Genomic DNA, 17,339 nt, shown 5'->3' with positions numbered 1-17,339 from the left:
GGGCGGTGGGTTGGACTAGATGACCTATAAGGTCCCTTCCAACTCTGATTGTCTGTTATCTGTTACCAATATATTTTTTTTTCCCTTTTGCGTTCCAGGGAATTTATACTCAGAAGAGGATGGATCCTAAGAGAGTTAAGGAGGAAGTGGTGGACTTCGCTCGCTTTAAGTGGCCTTTGCTCTTCTCCAGGTTCTACGAAGCATTTAAGTTTTCAGGTAAGCCCCAAAGTTTCCCATCGCTCGAAGACGACAGATTCACAAACGACAGATTGCCCTCAACAGGTAGTGGGGGGGTCACTCATGCAATTAGGTTGTCAACTTTTCCTGATCACGTGTGCTCTTCTGCCAGCATTCGAGACACCCCAAGCACCTTCTCCAATCACAAAATGCTGCTGTCAGGATTCCGGCAGTCACCCCGATTTAAATCATGAGCCTCGAGCCAAACTTCCAAAACTAAACAGGATTTATTGAGAGTTAACATGCCATGTTGGTGTAGCCGACTCTGAGATACATCATTCATGGTCACCCTTGGTCACCCTGGTTTTTCCCCCCACCCCTCTGGTGTATCGTAATTCATATTCTCCAATGGGACACCTCCCTAGCCCAGAGTCCTCAATCATGCCCTCCAGTTGGAATTTTGCATGGCAGAAACTTCAGTCACCTAGTCACTATCGCTGAAAAATATTTATGGAATGCACTTTCGATTTCCAAGCTGCCGCACTGCTCTTTCAAACCCCTTTCCCCCCCCCTTCCCTTTCTGTTGGGAACTCTAAAAGACCGTAAAAATATTTTATGAGTTGACAGCTGCAAGATTTCAGTCAACTTCCAAGTGTTTTTAGAGTTTTCAAAAGATCGCTTTGTTTCCTGGATCGTTACATTGGTATTAATTCTCTATTCTTAGCTTATTACTGATACACATCATATCACAATCCTCATCTTAACTTACGTGCTTCTGTAAACATATTTTCTATTCACTAGTCTCTAACTTTCATATTTTTTTCTCTAACCATCGATAAAACGAGTCCTCGAATATTTTCTGTGTGTTCCTCATCAAAATATCCCACCTGAATTACTGAGCCTGCTGTAATTCAATTGGGATATTTTAAGGATGGATGGAATAGTAAATGTCCTATTCAGAATCTAGACAAAATGGTTTCTCCCAGAAAACTTGTTTGGTAGATTTCTAGCTAGCACATGTAAAGTGAGTCCTTGAGTTATGACCATAATGGAACCTGCCCATTCTGGTCGCAATTCATGATGGCTGTATGATTTTGTGACCTCTTTTGTGGCAGGTATTAAGAAAACCCACTGTGGTTATTCATTGGATGAATAACCTGAGCACTGAGGTAAAATCTGTGGTCATTTAGCGACCGCTGAGGTTGAATCTGTGGTCGTTAAACAACCCTCTGGGCTTTGGAAAATAAATTGACTCCCTGTTCTGTGTGGCAGCTCCTCAAATATTGGAAGACTGCTATCATGTCCCCTCTAGTCCTTCTTGTCATTAAATTAGATATATCTAATTCAGTTCAGAAGACAGCTGGAAGGGTCCTTGGAAGGTCTTCTAGTCCAACCCCCTGTATACAAGCAGGAAACCCTATATCAGGGGTGGATAACCTTTCTGGGCTCCTGTACAAAAAATTGTGCGGGCGCTAGCACTCACACACCAGCACCCAGAAGGCAATGCCCCCTGCCGCCCCCTAGGCATGCACGCGCAATCCCCATCCACCCACCTCACCGCCCCGTTACCTGCACTGCGCCTCACAGGTGATTCTGACCGGTTTGAGGCCTTTTTCGGCCTCCCAGAAGCTTGAGGAAGGCTTCTGCAGGCTTTGCAGGCCGAAAACTAGGCCCGTTTCGTGACTTCCGATATTTCCGGAAAAACAGAAAGTGACGAAACGGGGCTAGTTTTCGGCCTGCATAGCCTACAGAAGCCTTCCTCAAGCCTCTGGGAGGCTGAAAAAGGCCTCAAATCAGCCAAAAATCTGCCGTGAGGTGCGCACATGCGCAGTGAGGTAAGTTTGCCTGCAGCTCCTATGCTGGCACAAATGGCTCTGCGTGCCACCTTGTGGCACGCGTGCCATAGGTTCGCCATCAGAGCTCTATACCATTTCAGACAACTGGTTATCCAATCTCTTCTTAAAAACCTCCAGTGATGGAGAGCCCCCACAACTTCTAGTGGCAAGTCGTTCCACTGGTTAATCGTTCTTCCTGTCAGGAAATTCCTCCTTAGTTCCACGTTGTTTCCCTCCTTGATTAGTTTCCATCCATTGTTTCTTGTCCTGCCTCTTCAGGTGATGTTTGGGGTGACGTTTGGGGGTGAGACCACACCTGCCTTTCTTTCGATTTTTTGTTGTTGTCTAACATCAGGTCCCAGCCTTCCACAAAACGAACTGATTGTAGCTGTGAACTGGACCGGGGTGTATTTTGTCGATGAACAAGAACAAGTCCTTCTGGAATTTTCCTTCCCAGAGATAACCGCTGTCTCCAGCAATAGGTAAGACCTTTAAAAGCAACAACAACAAGCCAGGTAATCCATAACTGCGTGAACCTAAGGAAGTTTTTCTCAAACTTGACAAATTTAAGAGATGTGGGCTTCAACTCCCAGAACTCTGGGAGTTGAAGTCCACCCATCGTAAAGTTGCCAAGGTTGAGAAAATACTGTTGTAAGTGGCCATTTCCAATTATCTAGAGAATTGGCAACACCGATCTGGATCCTGAATAATCAGTCTTAATATTTCTTATATTTCAAGCTCATTCTGCCCACTGGCCAAAATTGGTGCCAATTTGTCGCCGGCCAAGCAGAACTCTGAAGCCAAAACCAAATTTAGTTTCTGAGGTTCTCTTGCAAGAAATATAGGTGCCATCGTACTTCCCCCAAACAGGTGATCTGTGTGTTTTGTGTTTGTGTGTGTGTGTGTGTGATGGACACACAGAATCAAACCTGAAGTCATCTCATTCCTTCCATCAATGGCCGGATTCTTTCTCTAATGGCCACGTTGTGTTTGCCCAAGGAAGCCAAGTAGATATTTTTGCCAAGGGGTTGGGAGGACTTCTAGGGTTAACATGCCAGGCTGAATTCTTTCCTTTTGGTCGTCTTTTCTGCAGTGGAGGGAAACTCCAAGGACAGAGCTTCACACTGGCGACCATCAAAGGCGACGAGTACACCTTCACGTCCAACAACGCAGAGGACATCCGGGCCCTGGTGGTCACCTTCCTGGAAGGGCTGAGGAAAAGGTCGAAATACGTGGTCACGCTGCAAGACAACCCAAATCCCGGTGAGCCGAGGAGCCAAACGGAAGGATTTAGTGAGGGAAATTGGGAGTTAATTCCTCAAGGGAAAAGGCTTTCCTTCCCTTTCCTTCCTTTTTCTCTTTCCTTCCTTCCTTCCTTCCCTTCCTCCCCCCCTTCCTTCCTGTTCTGTCTCCTCCTCTCTTCCTTCCTTCCTCCGTCCATCCCTCACCTTCCCCCTTCTCTCCTTCATTCCTTCCCGTTTGCTCTCCTATTCTTCCTTCCTTCCTTCCTTCCTTCCTTCCTTCCTTCCTTCCTTCCTTCCTTCCTTCCTTCCTTCCTTCCCGTTTGGTTTCCTATTCTCCTTCCTTACTCATTCACTTTGTCCCTCCCTTTCTTCCTTCCTTTCTTCCTTCTTTCCCATTCTCTCTCCTATTCTCCTTCCTTCCCATTCTCTCTCCTCTTCTCCCTCCCTCCCTCCCTTCCTTCCTTCCTTCCTTCCTTCCTTCCTTCCTTCCTTCCTTCCTTCCTTCCTTCCTTCCTCCCTCCCTTCCTTCCTGTTCTCTCTCCTATTCTCCTTCCTTCCCATTCTCTCCTATTCTCCTTCCCTCCCTCCCTTCCTTCCTTCCTTCCTACCTCCCTCCATCCCTCCCTCCCTTCCATCCTTCCTCCCTTCTTCCCTTCCTTCCTTCCTGTTCTCTCTCCTATTCTCCTTCCTTCCTTCTTTCCCATTCTCTCTCTTATTCTCCTTCCCTCCCTCCTTTCCTTTCTTTTTTCCCTCTTTCCTTTTTTTCCTATTCAGACAATGGATCCGCTCAACAATCTCTGTATTCATTTAATGGCCACAGTGATTCATTTAATGACCAGAACAAAAAAAGACCGTAAAATCAGTGTTCATGTGGGGAATCTGCTTTAACAACGACCATAACTTACGACCATAAATTTTGGGCTCAATTATGGTCATAACTTGACAACTATCTGCTGCTGGCTGAGGAATTCTGGCAGTTGAAGTCCACAAGTCTTAAAGTTGCCAGGGTTGGAGACCCCTGGTCTTAGTTCATCCTTGGTCTTGAGGGGTCATTGGCCTGGAGCCCAGATCATCCTGGCAACCACCCAGAGGTGTTATGCCCTTGGCGGAGACTGAGGGAGAGGAGGAACAGCCGACAGGGAGTGGAAGTGTGGCTCCGGAGGTTGTGGAGGAGGCTGGGGAAGGGCAGAGGCCGGCTGGGCAGTTGGAGGAGGACCCAGGCCCATCCCCTCTCCATCCTAGGGCACACAGGGAAGAGAGGATAAGGGAGAAACGGGAATGGCATGGTCTAAAGGGGAGGAAGGGGCCCTGATCCCCTTCATGGGCTGCAGCTCTGAGGACTGTTTAAAAGGACAAACTGCGCATGGGCCAGTGCTGGAAGCAAAGCGTGAAAATATCTCTAGTTTATGGTTCCTCTCTGAGTTTGGTGTCCTTCCCAGTGTGTGTTCCGTTATCTGTGGACGTCTTCAAGCCCTTATCTTGCCTGGTTCGTGTTGTTTTTTACTCTTTATAATTTAAACGGCATTTCCTCCTTTTTATAACTGCTTGCATGAGAGTTTTTTGTCTCCAGTCAAGAAAATATGGAGCTTGGAAGCAAAATGAAGGAATAAAAGGGGCTTCACCTGTTTTTTTTTGTGTGTGACTGTGTTTATTTTGTATCCCATCCTGGGTCATCACACAGAGATCTTCTCCAGGTAGATCCAGATCTTTCTCTTGTCCACCACGCTGACTTCTTCCAATTCTGTCTCTCTCTCTCTCTCTCTCTCTCTCTCTCCAGCTGGCGACGACTCCGGTTTTCTCAGCTTCCTCAAAGGAGATTTGCTAATCCTGGACCAAGACACGGGGGAAAACGTAATGAATTCCGGCTGGGCCAACGGAGTCAATGAACGGACCAAGCAAAAGGGAGATTTTCCAACCGATTCGGTCTACGTCCTGCCCACAATGACCATGCCTCCTCCGGACATCGTGGTAAACCTCCCGATACAAGCGCCGATTGCTTCAACAGAGAAAAATAGGAGTTTTCTGGGGGGAAGATGTCCATATTCGCTTGATTGAGCTGGGAGGCCATTGAAATTGAATGAATGAATGAACGAATTTCTATTTTCCTGAAACTGGTCTCGGGGAGTCCTTGGTGCTTTCTGAGCGTGGCTGGTTTTTTGCAGACCTTTCATTACCCATCTAGGGAACATTGTCAGTGCCAGAAGGTGGGGGGGAGTTTGCAGAGAGGAAGAGGAAGAAGAGGAGGAGGAGGAGGAGGGCTGACATCGAAGGAGAAGGACTGTGGGGTCCTCGGTGCTCTCTGAACTTGGTTGTTTTCATCCAGACATTTCACGACCGAATTAGTTAACATCATCAGTGCTGGAAGGGAAGGGGTTTGCAGAGGGGGGTAGGAGAACTGTAAGGTCCTTGGTGTTCTCTGAGCTTGGCTGTTTTCTTGTGGATATTTCATGACCCCACTAGATAGCATCATCAGTGCTGGAAGGAAGGGTGGCGGGGGGGTTGTACCTTATTTATATCCAGTAGCTTGGCTGGACAGTGTTGATGGCATAAGTTTTTTTTTTTCATCCTTCATTAGGATCTTGATTTCTACTCTGCTCAGTACCAATAGAAGAGAATATTTGAATATTTTCAACAGGGTTGAGCTGTGGGGTCCTTGGAGCTCTCGGAGCTTGATGGTTTTCTTGCAGACATTTTGTGACCCAACTAGGGAACCTCATCAGTGGGAGAAGGAGGAGGAGGAGTGGGAGAGGAGGAGGAGGAAGAGGAGGACTGTGGAGCCCTTGGTGCTCTCTCAGCTAGGTTGTTTTCTTGCAGACATTTCATGACCCAGCTAGGTAATATTATCAGTGCTAGAATGGAGTGGTGTTTGCAAAGAGGAGGAGGAGGAGGAGGAGGAGGAGAAGGAGGAAGAGGAGGAGAACTGTTGGGTCCTTAGTGCTCTGGGCTTGATTGTTTTCTTGCAAACGTTTCATTACCCATCTAGGTAACATCATCAGTGCTAGAAGGGAAGGGGTTTGCAGAGAGGAGGAGGGGGGGGAGGAGGAGGAGGAGGAGGAGGAAGGGGACAGGAGGAGGAAGAGGAGAACTGTGGAGCCCTTGGTGCTCTCTCAGCTAGGTTGTTTTCTTGCAGACATTTCATGACCCAGCTAGGTAATATTATCAGTGCTAGAATGGAGTGGGGTTTGCAAAGAGAAGGAGAAGGAGGAAAAGGAGGAGGAGGAGGAGGAGGAGGAGGAGGAGGAGGAGGAGGAGGAGGAGGAGGAGGAAAACTGTAGGGTCTTTGGTGCTCTGGGCTTGATTGTTTTCTTGCAAATGTTTCATTACCCAGCTAGGTAACATCATCAGTGCTAGAAGGGAAGTAGTTTGCAGAGAGGAGGAGGAGGAGGAGGAGGAGGAAGTCAGATTCACTTAATTTCCGGGTGACTAATTTAACCACATGCAGTGACTCGCTTTAACGACCGTGCAAAAAATATGGATGCAAATTGCGGGGGGTCGGATGTTGGAGAAAGTGGGAGTCACAGGACTTCCTCTGATTCGTTTTCAGTCCATTTTTATTTGCAATAACCCCCTGGGACCTTCTCTGCTCTCCCCACCCACCCACCCCGCTCCAGGCTTTGGTAACCATGACTCCAAATCAGCGGCAAGAAGTCATAAGGACGTCCCAGCTGGTGCTGAGCGACAGCGAAGAAAGGATCAAGCCGTACACGCTGGAAGAATTCTCCTACGATTATTTTAGGTAAAGCCGTCCAAATTGAGCTGGATATCAGGAGGGAAGAACTTGGTGAGTTCACCACACCGAAGAGCTGATCATTACTATCTGTGCCAGCGGTCCTCGACTTACGACCACACTTTGAGCTCAAACTAAATAACACGTTTAACCCCACCTTCCAGTTCAGCCTCCTCGTCTCCTATGTTGAACACCCTGGTCAGTTTTCATCTGGCGTCTTCTTTTTGTGACGAGTTAGCCGTGTACCTGTGTTTCGCTTACGAAACTATGTGGTCGGGCTTAGTTTTGGGGGGAGGAAAATAAGAGGGGAAAATTCTGCCCCTGCCTGCCAGCATCCATCGATATTCATCCGGCTAGCGTCCTGTCAGTGTGTGAGAGAGTGGAGGGCTGTTTGGAAACTGAAACAGTTTTTGCTGTGCGAGCGAGAAGGAGACAGCAAGGAGCCTGGGCGTGGCTTAGCTTAATTTTTTCTGTCCTAAAGCTGCTTGGTGCTGAGAAACTGATACTGAAACTCCTCTGCTTGTGTTTTGCATTAGGAGCAGATTTGAATTTCTCCTAATTCAGTTTCCATCCGTTGTTCCTCGTCTGGCTTTCTGGTGCCTTGGAGAATAGCTTGACCCTCCTTTCCTCCTCTCTGGGGCAGCCCCTCAAATATTGGAAGATGCTCTCCTGTCTCCCCTGGTCCTTCTCTTCCCTAGACTAGCCAAGCCCAGTTCCTGCAACCGTTCTTCATATCTTTTAGCCTCCAGTCCCCTAATTATCCTGGTTGCTCTTCTCTGCACTTTTTCTAGAGTCTCAACAGCCTTTTTTGATAGTGACCCAAACTGGATGCAGGTGCGGTCTTACTAAGGCTTTATAGAGTGGTATTAGGACCTCCCTTGATTGACAGCCCGTTTTCTTTGCCAGGCCTCCTCCCAAACACACCCTGAGCAGGGTGATGATCACCAAAAACCGAGGGAAAGACAAGTTGTGGTCCTACACCAGGGAGCCTATCAAACAGCCCCTGCTGAAGAAGGTCCTAAGCAGTGAGGAGCTATCTCAAGAAGCTTGCATGGCTTTTATCGATATCCTTCTGAATTCGGAGTCATTTCCCCCACATGTGAAACATCCTATGGAGTCTGATGCTGGTTTCCTTGGAACATAAGTGGTGGCCATCTCGTTGGGAGCCCAGGTCCATTTAGTCCAGAACTTGTTCTCTCGGTGGGCCACCAAACTGCCCTAGGAAGCCCTCTCATCTCCCAGTAGATGGCCTTCAGAGCCAGCCTTGTTACGGTCAAAGCCAGGGTTCTCCAGGACTTCCATGGATTTGGTTTTAGACGTTTTGGGAAGCCAGCCAGGTGGGGCGTCAGCACCAGATCTTGAGGTAAGAGCTCACCTGGACTTCGGTTCACTTCCCTTTTACCTCCTGGGTCTCATTTAGATTAGCTTCTCGTTGAATGGACGAGATTTCTCCAACTCTTCGGTTCACTATGGGCTTGTCATGCAAAGGTTGTCCTATCTCTAGAGGGAGGGAGGGAAGGAGGGAGGGAGGGAAAGGAAAGGAAAGGAAAGGAAAGGGAAGGAAGGAAGGAAGGAAGGAAGGAAGGAAGGAAGGAAGGAAGGAAGGAAGGAAGGAAGGAAGGAAGGAATGAATGACAGGGTGGGAGAGAGGGAGAGGAGAAGGAAGGAAGGAGGAGGAAGGAAGGAAGGAAGGAAGGAAGGAAGGAAGGAAGGAAGGAAGGAAGGAAGGAATGACAGGGTGGGAGAGAGGGAGAGGAGAAGGAAGGAAGGAAGGAAGGAAGGAAGGAAGGAAGGAAGGAAGGAAGGAAGGAAATGACAGGGTGGGAGAGAGGGAGAGGAGAAGGAACGAAGGAAGGAAAGAAAGAAAGAAAGAAGGAAGGAAGGAAGGAAGGAAGGAAGGAAGGAAGGAAGGAAGGAAGGAAGGAAAGAAAGAAAGAAAGAAAAGAAGGAAGGAAGGAAATGACAGAATGACAGAGTGGGAAAGGGAGAGGAGAAGGAAGGAAGGAAGGAAGGAAGGAAGGAAGGAAGGAAGGAAGGAAGGAAGGAAGGAAGGAAATGACAGGGTGGGAGAGAGGGAGAGGAGAAGGAAGGAAAGAAAGAAGGAAGGAAAGAGAAAGAAAGAAAGAAAGAAAGAAAGAAAGAAAGAAAGAAAGAAAGAAGGAAAGAAGGAAATGACAGAATGACAGGGTGGGAGAGCGAGAGAGGGGAAGGAAGGAAGGAACGAAGGAAGGAAGGAACGAAGGAAGGAAGGAAATGACAGAATGACAGGGAGGGAGGAAGGGAAGGGAAGGGAAGGAAGGAAGGAAGGAAGGAAGGAAGGAAGGAAGGAAGGAAGGAAGGAAGGAAGGAAGGAAGGAAGGAAGGAAGGAAATGACCAAGTGGGAGGGAGGGATCCTCACCTTTAATTATATCCTTAACCGGGACACCCATCCTGAAGTACATGGGCGATTACCCCTCCAAAAGGACCCGCTCAGTGAATGAGCTAACAGATCAAATCTTTGAAGGGGCCTTGAAGGCTGAAGCTCTCCGAGACGAGATTTACTCGCAGGTCCTGAAGCAGCTGACCGACAACCACGTGAAGTAAGTGGGGTTTTTTTGCCTCTCTCTCTCTCTCTCTCTGCTGGGCTGCCTTGCTCTGATGGTGCCAACGCTTTCTCTATGAGAAGCGCAACTGCCAGAATCGCACCACGGGGATGACGCTACAACGGTCGTACGCACACAAAAAAACCCCGCTCGTCGGTTGCTTTTTTTTCAGTGCCATTGAGAACTACCTGTATACTGAGATATCGCTAGATGCCTAGCTTGCTTTGAAGGAGTCTCTTTCTCTTTGTCCAGGATATTATAGTCTGCTTTGTATTCCTTGCGGAAAAGGTACAGCGAAGAAAAAGGCTGGGAACTGCTCTGGCTGTGCACGGGACTCTTTGCGCCTAGTAACGTCCTGCTCCTTCATGTCCAGAGGTTCGTCCAGTCGCGGAAGCATCACCCGCTGGCCAACGACTGCCTGCAGAGGCTGCAGAAGGCTCTGAGGTTCGTGCCCTGTGGCCGAAAACAACCCCCACATTTGGGGAAGGAGGAATTGGGGGAAGCCCAGAGATACCGGTATAGTAACAACTGGTTCGGTCAGGGGTTGCCAACCTTTTGGACCTCAGGGACCACCAAATTCATAATTTTAAATCCCACGGACCAGAGACCCTGGGAGAATCCCCCCACCCCCAAAAAAATCTGCAGGAAAATCCCCACCCCGTGTTCCTACCAATAGATCGTTCTTTATTTGGGATCGCAGGATACCGTCTCCAGCTCCGTTGTCAGGGAGAAAGAGAGAGAAAGGGAGAGACTTTTGACTTCATGCAAGGAAAGCAGCAGGAGCCGCAGAAGTCTTTCTTTCTCTCCCCCAAACTCTGCCAAGAAAGGAGTCTTTGCACAGCCTCTCGGAGCAGGAGGCCTTGCAGGGTCCCAAAGACTCATTTCTGAGTTTAGGGAAGAGAAAAGAAGACTTCTGCTACTTTCCTTGCGTGCAGCCAGAAGCAGAAGAAGAAAGAAGCGAAAAGAAGCAGCCCGGTGGCCAGGCCAGGCGCGTGGGGCAAGTGGGGCAAATTCCCCCCCTCCGCCCTTTCCCCCCTCCCCTCACTACTTCGTGTTGTTCGCAACACAGGCGACACAAGCCTTGCCTTCCCGTGCAGCTTGGATTTAATTCCTTTGCGAGGGGGAGACATTTCTCTGCGGACCACCAAAATTTTCTCGCAGAACACCAGTGGTTCCCCGGCCCGCTGGTTGGCGACCACTGGGTTCGGTGATCGCGTGCTTCGCGTGAACAGCAGTGCCAAAGTCCTTACCTGCTGTGTTACTTCAGGGGAGGGAGTAACACAGCTGAGGAGCAGCAATCCAATCTTCGGCGCTGATCAGCTGGGACGATAAAGGTCAGTACAGCGCAGGGTCAGGCAGGGAGGCCCCACGTGACTGTCAGAGTAAACTGGTTCACTCCCAGCTGATCTTCGGAGCTAGCGGTTTGCCCGAACCGATCCGAACCGGCAGAATCCCACCCCTGGGAAAGCCGCTATCCGGATGAGAATGGGAGAACCAATCCACGGAGTCAAGTAGTAGTGAGAGAAAGTTAGGTCAAGAGGCTGGGCTGGGCAGTGGGTGATGGTGAATTCTAGTTCCAGCTTAGGCTGGGTGACTTTGTACCAATCACCAGGAGACTGTCTAGTTTCACCTCAGGCATAAAACCAGCTGGGTGACTTTGGGGCAATCACTAGGAGACAGTGAATTCTAGTTCCACTTTAGGTACGAAAGCTGGTTGGGTATCTTTGGATCAATCACCAGGACCTGGTGAATTCTAGTTCCACCTTAGGCTTGAAAGCCAGCTGGCTGAGTTTGGCCCAGTGACCAGGTGACTGTGAATTCTAGCTCTGCCTTAGGCACAAAGGTCAGCTGAGTAACTTTGGGCCAATCGCCTGGAGACAGTGAATTCTAGTTCCACTTTAGGCACGAAAGCTGGTTGGGTATCTTTGGATCAATCACCAGGACCTGGTGAATTCTAGTTCCACCTTAGGCTTGAAAGCCAACTGGGTGAGTTTGGCCCAGTCACCGGGTGACTGTGAATTCTAGCTCTCCCTTAGGCACAAAGGTCAGCTGAGTAACTTTGGGCCAATCGCCTGGAGACAGTGAATTCTAGTTCCACTTTAGGCACGAAAGCTGGTTGGGTGCCTTTGAGCCAATTGCTAGGAGATGGTGAATTCTAGTTCTGCTTTAGCCGCAAAAGCTGATTGGGTGTTTTTGGATCAATCCCCGGCGAATTCTAGTTCCACCTTAGCCATGAAAGCCAGCTGGGTGAGTTTGGCCCAGTCACCAGGAGACGGTGAATTCTAGCCCTGCCTTAAGGGCCAGAAGCCAGCTGGATAACTTCGGCCCAGTCACTAGGAGTGGTGAATTCTAGCCCTGCCTTAAGGCCGAGAAGCCAGCTGGATAACTTCGGCCCAATCACTAGGAGATGGTGAATTCTAGCCCTGCCTTAAGGGCCAGAAGCCAGCTGGATAACTTCGGCCCAATCACTAGGAGACGGTGAATTCTAGGCCTGCCTTAAGGCCCAGAAGCCACCTGGATAACTTCAGCCCAATGACTAGGAGACGGTGAATTCTAGTTGCGTTTTAGGCGCGAAAGCTGGTTGGGTGTCAAAAATATGAGGTACAAGGGAAAAAAGAAGAAGGCGTTCACTTCCGACTCCTCGTAGCGCAGCACAAGATAACAACAATACAACTTCCACTTTTTACTTTCACACACTAGTATATAACTAGTCGTTTCCGTGACAACGCATCCATCTAACCGGCAAAACCAAAGTCTAAGTTTGATTTTTTTTTTTTCATCAAGCGCCAAATCCGAAAGGGATATCCGAATGAAAAATTCATAAATCTATTCTCCTCTTTGAATACAACCGTCCATTTAACCGTCATCTTTTTGTCTCTGGTAGGAATGGGTCCCGAAGATACCCTCCCCATCTGGTGGAAGTGGAGGCCATCCAGCATAAAACGACGCAGATTTTCCACAAAGTCTATTTCCCGGATGACACTGATGAGGTAAAGGCAAAAAATTCTCGGCCCGGTCAGTAAGAAAAGTCAATCCCGGGTCACTTGGTGTTGTGGTTAGCCAGCAACAGGTGCAGACAGCTGAGGGGAGCGAGGAGTCAGATGAGGGGCCAGGACCATCAGGGAGTGGACTGCTGCCTTCGGAGATTGTGGGGGCTGGCAGCAGCGATGAGGAGGTTCCCGAGGAGCCTGTGTCAAGTGCGTGTGCGCGCAGGATTGCTTGCAGGAAAGAGCAGCTGCAACAACACGGGCGGCTCGGGAGTAAGGCTGCAAGGGAATGGCCCCTCCTTCAAGAAGGTAAAAGCCAGCTGTGAAACGAATATTCTTTGCAGGAAGCAAAGACGTTTTGAAACTCCAGCCTCGTGGACATTCCAGTATTCTGAGTTTGTATTTGAAGATTCTTATTTTGCAAATTATTTCTTGTCTGTTCTCTTTTGGCAAGTCTCGCACAGTTTGTCAAGGCTTGTGCTGATCACAGCTAATTATTTTGCAGAAGGTTTCTGCAAAAAAACTAATTTTTACAAGGTTTCTGTTCTTTTTGAATTGTGTTTGGTTTGTTGGAAAAGGGCGTGGGTCAGAACACTTCGGTTAAGGAAATACAGGTCGTCCTCACCTTACGACGACAACGGAGCCCAGATTTCCATCCTTAAGTGAAACATGGGTTCAGTGCGTTTTGCCTCATTTTACAACCTCTCTGGCCCCAGTTGCTGAGTGAATCGCTGGAGTTGATAAGTTAGTAAGAAGGCTGTTAAGTGAATCCGGCTTCCCCATGTGACTTTGGTTGTCAGAAAGGGGATTTCCTCCTCAACCATCATAAATATGAGTCAGTTACCAAGCATCTGACTTTTGATCCTGTGACCCTGGGGAGCCTGCACCCAGTCGTAAGTGTGAAAAAGAGTCATAAGTCACATTTTCAGTGCCGTTGTCACTAAAGAAAGTGGTTGTAAGTTGAGGACTACCTATAATGTATAAATGTAGATAATCCTTAGCTTATGGCCTCAATTGGAGTCAGAATTTCTGTTTCTGTCAAGCAAGGCGAATATGAAACGTGCCACACCCAATTTCAGGGCCTTCCTTGCCAAGGTTGCTAAGCAAGTCAGTGCACTCCTTAAGTGACTCATGTGGTCATTAAGCGAATCCAGATTTCCACCCCATTGGCTTTGCTTGTCGGAAGCCAGCTGGGAAGGTGGTGAATGGTGAACACATGACCAGAGGATGTTGCATTGGTCGTAAGTGTGAAGACTGGCCCTCAATAATTTATTTCAGGGCCGTTGTAACTTCAAACGGTGGCTAAACCAATGGTTGTAAGTCAAGGACCACTTTTAAACCCAACAGCCGTAGCAAAATAAAAGAGACAGACTTGCAAAGCTGGTTTGAACCTTTCCTGCTATCAGGGTTAATGCATTGCCTTAGACCTGGGATGGCAAACCTATGGCACGCATGCCACAGGTGGCACACAGAGTCATTAGTGTGGCACGTGAGCCCCAGTCAAACTTACCTGCACTGCACATGGGCCTCCCAGCTGATTTTCGGCCCATTTGATGCTTTTTCACCCTCCCACAGGCTGGAGGGAAGCCTTTGCAGCCTCGGGAGGCCGAAACATGGGCCTTCTGGAAATACCAGAAGTGCCGAAATGGGCCCGTTTTCAGCTTCCTGAGGGGGCAGAGGCTTCCCTCCAGCCTGTGGGAGGGCGAAAAGGCCTCAAATGGGCTGAAAATCCGCTGGGAGGTACGCGTATGCGCAGTGCAGGTAAGGGAGTGGGGCAGGGGTGGGATTCAAATTTTTTAACAACCGGTTCTGTGGAGTGGCTTTGTTGGTGGGCATGGCTTGGTGGTCATGTGACTGGCTGGGTGTGGCCAACTCAACATCACTCACATCGAGGCACGCATCTCCTCGCCTGGCCTCTCGTGACTGTGGGGATGCTGCAACAGTCGTAAGTGTGAAAAAGGGTCATAAGCCACTTTTTTCAGTGCCATTGTAACTTTGAATGGTCCTTCCACACAAGCAAAGTACCAGCAAAGGAGGAAAAAATACTCCAGAGAAGTTCCTGAGACAGGAAGTCTAGTCCTGCCAAGAATGTAATAAGGATTAATGGAGAGGCAGTTTCTGTCAGCAACACCAGAATGTTTCCTTCCTGCCTTCCTTACAGGATTAGTCCTGTAATTTCTTCTAACAACCGGTTCTCCGAACTGCTTAGAATGGTAACAACCGGTTCTAGCGAATAGGTGTGAACTGGTAGAATCCCATCCCTGGTGTGGGGCTGTTGCGTGCGCATGCACAGAAGGGGGTGCAATGCACTATCGCGCATGCACAATTTCAGCACACCACAACAAAAAGATTCGCCATCACTGCCTTAGGCCATCATGGTTTATTTGTTTACTATAACTTCTAACCTCTCTCAGCTGGGCCCATCCAGCCAGCTGACTTGTATTCAATTGAGCAAACCATTTTTAAACCCTAGTTTGGCCCGAGAGGGGAACTCAGCTTGTGTGAAGCCGCGATATTTCTTCTTTTTTTTCTTTTTCTCACCAGGCATTTGAAGTGGAATCAGGCACCAAAGCCAAAGATTTCTGTCAAAGCATTTCCAAACGTCTGCTTTTAAAATCATCGGAAGGATTCAGCCTTTTTATTAAGATTTCGGACAAGGTGAGTTTACAACTCGTAGCTGGCTGGATTTTATTCGGAGTTATATCCTGTATTAACGGAAGCTTCCCCCAGCCAAGTCCGTTCATACTGGAACCCTAAAAACGTACAAGTTGCAGGATTTGGGTCTGTCTAGTTTAATGAAAAGAAGAACCATGGGGGGCATGATAGCAATGTTTTAAGGCCGTGGTTTTCCCAGTTGCAATTTGTAATTAGTTGTAAAATCTAATTAATTGTAAATCTAATCTTACAAAGCTTCTCCCTCTGGAAATATTGGATTGCTAACCAGGGCATACAAAACCTTTGCTAGACCAATATTCGAATACAGCTCATCTGTCTGGAATCCGCACAGTATATCGGACATTCATACATTTGAGCGAGTCCAGAAGTATTTCACGAGAAGAGTATGACAATCAGCTTTCGTTCCCACGGGAAGGAGAACCACCTAACCTAAACAACTCTCACTATCTCCACTCCTCCCACCTTAGGAATGTGGCAAGCCCGAAACCCTTCCACCCAAGGGTGGGATTCTACAGGTTTGCATTTACTCACTAGAACCGGTTGTTAACATTCTAAGCAATTCAGAGAACCGGTTGTTAGAAAAAATTACAGGGCTAATCCTGTAAGGAAGGCAGGAAGGAAACATTCTGGTGTTGCTTACAGAAACTGCCTCTCCGTTAACCCTTATTACATTCTTGGCAGGACTAAATTTCCTGTCTCAGGAACTTCTCTGGAGTTTTTTTTTTTCCTCCTTTGTTGGTACTTTGTTTGTGTGGAGTGACTATTCAAAGTTACAATAGCACTGAAAAAAGTGACTTATGACCCTTTTTCACACTTGCGACTGTTGCAGCATCCCCACAGTCATGAGAGGCCAGGCGAGGAGATGCGTGCCTCGGTGTGAGCGATATTAAGTTGACCACCCCCAGCCAGTCACATCACCCCAACCACGTCCACCAACTCAGCCACGCCCACAGAACCGGTTGTTAAAAAATTTAAATCCCACCCCTGCTTCCACCCCCATAAAGAGAAAGAAAGAAAAGGAATATATAATAAGGCTAAATAAAATGGCTACGCATATGGCAAATGAGAGGGCCGTTTCTGTTGTTTATTTCCTTCCCTTTCTCAATCGTGGCCCCTTTAAGATGGGTGGACTTCAACTCCCAGAATTCCCCAGACAACACGCACATCTTAAAAGGGGCCAAAGTTGAGAAATGCCGCTTGCCTTCTTCCAGGTCATCAGTGTCCCGGAAGGAGATTTCTTCTTTGACTTCGTCAGGCATCTGACCGACTGGATCAAGAAAGCGAGACCAGCAAAAGACGGTAAATCTGTGGGGGGTCACCATCCTTGCTCTTCTTGACATCAGTACATAAATCTTTACTTCATTCTAGTTCCCTCTAGTGGCCACGTTTCAAAATTGCAACTTGTCATGTTTTTTTTTTTTTTAAAGTGAATTCAAAACGAAAGCATTTTCCCATCAGAAGGATTCTTATAATGAATTCCAGAATCTTATCTCAAAACTATCTGAATCCGTTGTTCATTTGTAACCTTCTGAAATCAAAGATTTAATTTATTTAAAACAAAACAAAAAACACCCTCCTGCTTAAGTCCTTAAACTTGTAAAAAATTGAAAAGAAACTCACTGGGTGATTTTCAGAGTTGTTGATCTGAAAGTTTCTAATATAGGTAGTCCTCGACTTACAATAGTTCATTTAGTGACCGTTCGAAGCTACAACGGCACTTAAAAAGTGAGTTTTGAACGTTTTTCACACTTATGACCGTTGCAGCATCCCCGTGGTCACGTGATTTACATTCAGAAGCTTGACAACTGGTTCATAGTTATGACGGCCACAGCATCCCGGGGTCACGTGATCATATTTTGCGACAAGTAAAGTCAATGCAGGAAGCCAGATTCACTTAACAACTGACTCACTAATTTAACAACTGCACTGATTCCCTTAACAAATGTGGCGAGAAAAGTCATAAAATAGAGCAAAACTCACTTAACAAATTTCTCACTTAGCAAACCTAAATTCTGGGCTCAGTTGTTGTCGTACGTTGAGGACTGCCTGTATTTGAAAAGCAGTTAACAGGCAATTTCACAAAAATAAAGGTTAGAAAAGAAAGGACGGA

At 47.7% G+C, this 17,339-nt stretch overlaps 1 protein-coding gene across 1 annotated transcript in view; it reads left to right on the top strand.

Moving 5' to 3' along the window:
- MYO7A (myosin VIIA) overlaps positions 1 to 17,339 on the top strand; it is a 104,898-nt gene that overhangs the window by 77,319 nt on the left and 10,240 nt on the right. The window contains exons 33-43 of the mRNA XM_087937847.1: positions 99 to 216; positions 2,368 to 2,494; positions 3,106 to 3,275; positions 5,034 to 5,224; positions 6,868 to 6,992; positions 7,890 to 8,047; positions 9,410 to 9,563; positions 9,855 to 10,010; positions 12,451 to 12,556; positions 15,098 to 15,211; positions 16,441 to 16,528. Coding sequence (XP_087793973.1) covers positions 99 to 216; positions 2,368 to 2,494; positions 3,106 to 3,275; positions 5,034 to 5,224; positions 6,868 to 6,992; positions 7,890 to 8,047; positions 9,410 to 9,563; positions 9,855 to 10,010; positions 12,451 to 12,556; positions 15,098 to 15,211; positions 16,441 to 16,528 — 1,507 coding nt within the window. The remainder of the gene's footprint in view (positions 1 to 98; positions 217 to 2,367; positions 2,495 to 3,105; positions 3,276 to 5,033; positions 5,225 to 6,867; positions 6,993 to 7,889; positions 8,048 to 9,409; positions 9,564 to 9,854; positions 10,011 to 12,450; positions 12,557 to 15,097; positions 15,212 to 16,440; positions 16,529 to 17,339) is intronic.

Source organism: Pseudonaja textilis, chromosome 7, assembly GCF_049901715.1.
Source record: "Pseudonaja textilis isolate UNSWEBS1 chromosome 7, rPseTex1.2, whole genome shotgun sequence".
NCBI classification, from domain to species: domain Eukaryota; kingdom Metazoa; phylum Chordata; class Lepidosauria; order Squamata; family Elapidae; genus Pseudonaja; species Pseudonaja textilis.
Note: the sequence above shows the minus strand (reverse complement) of the source record. Positions and strands in the feature narration are given on the sequence as shown.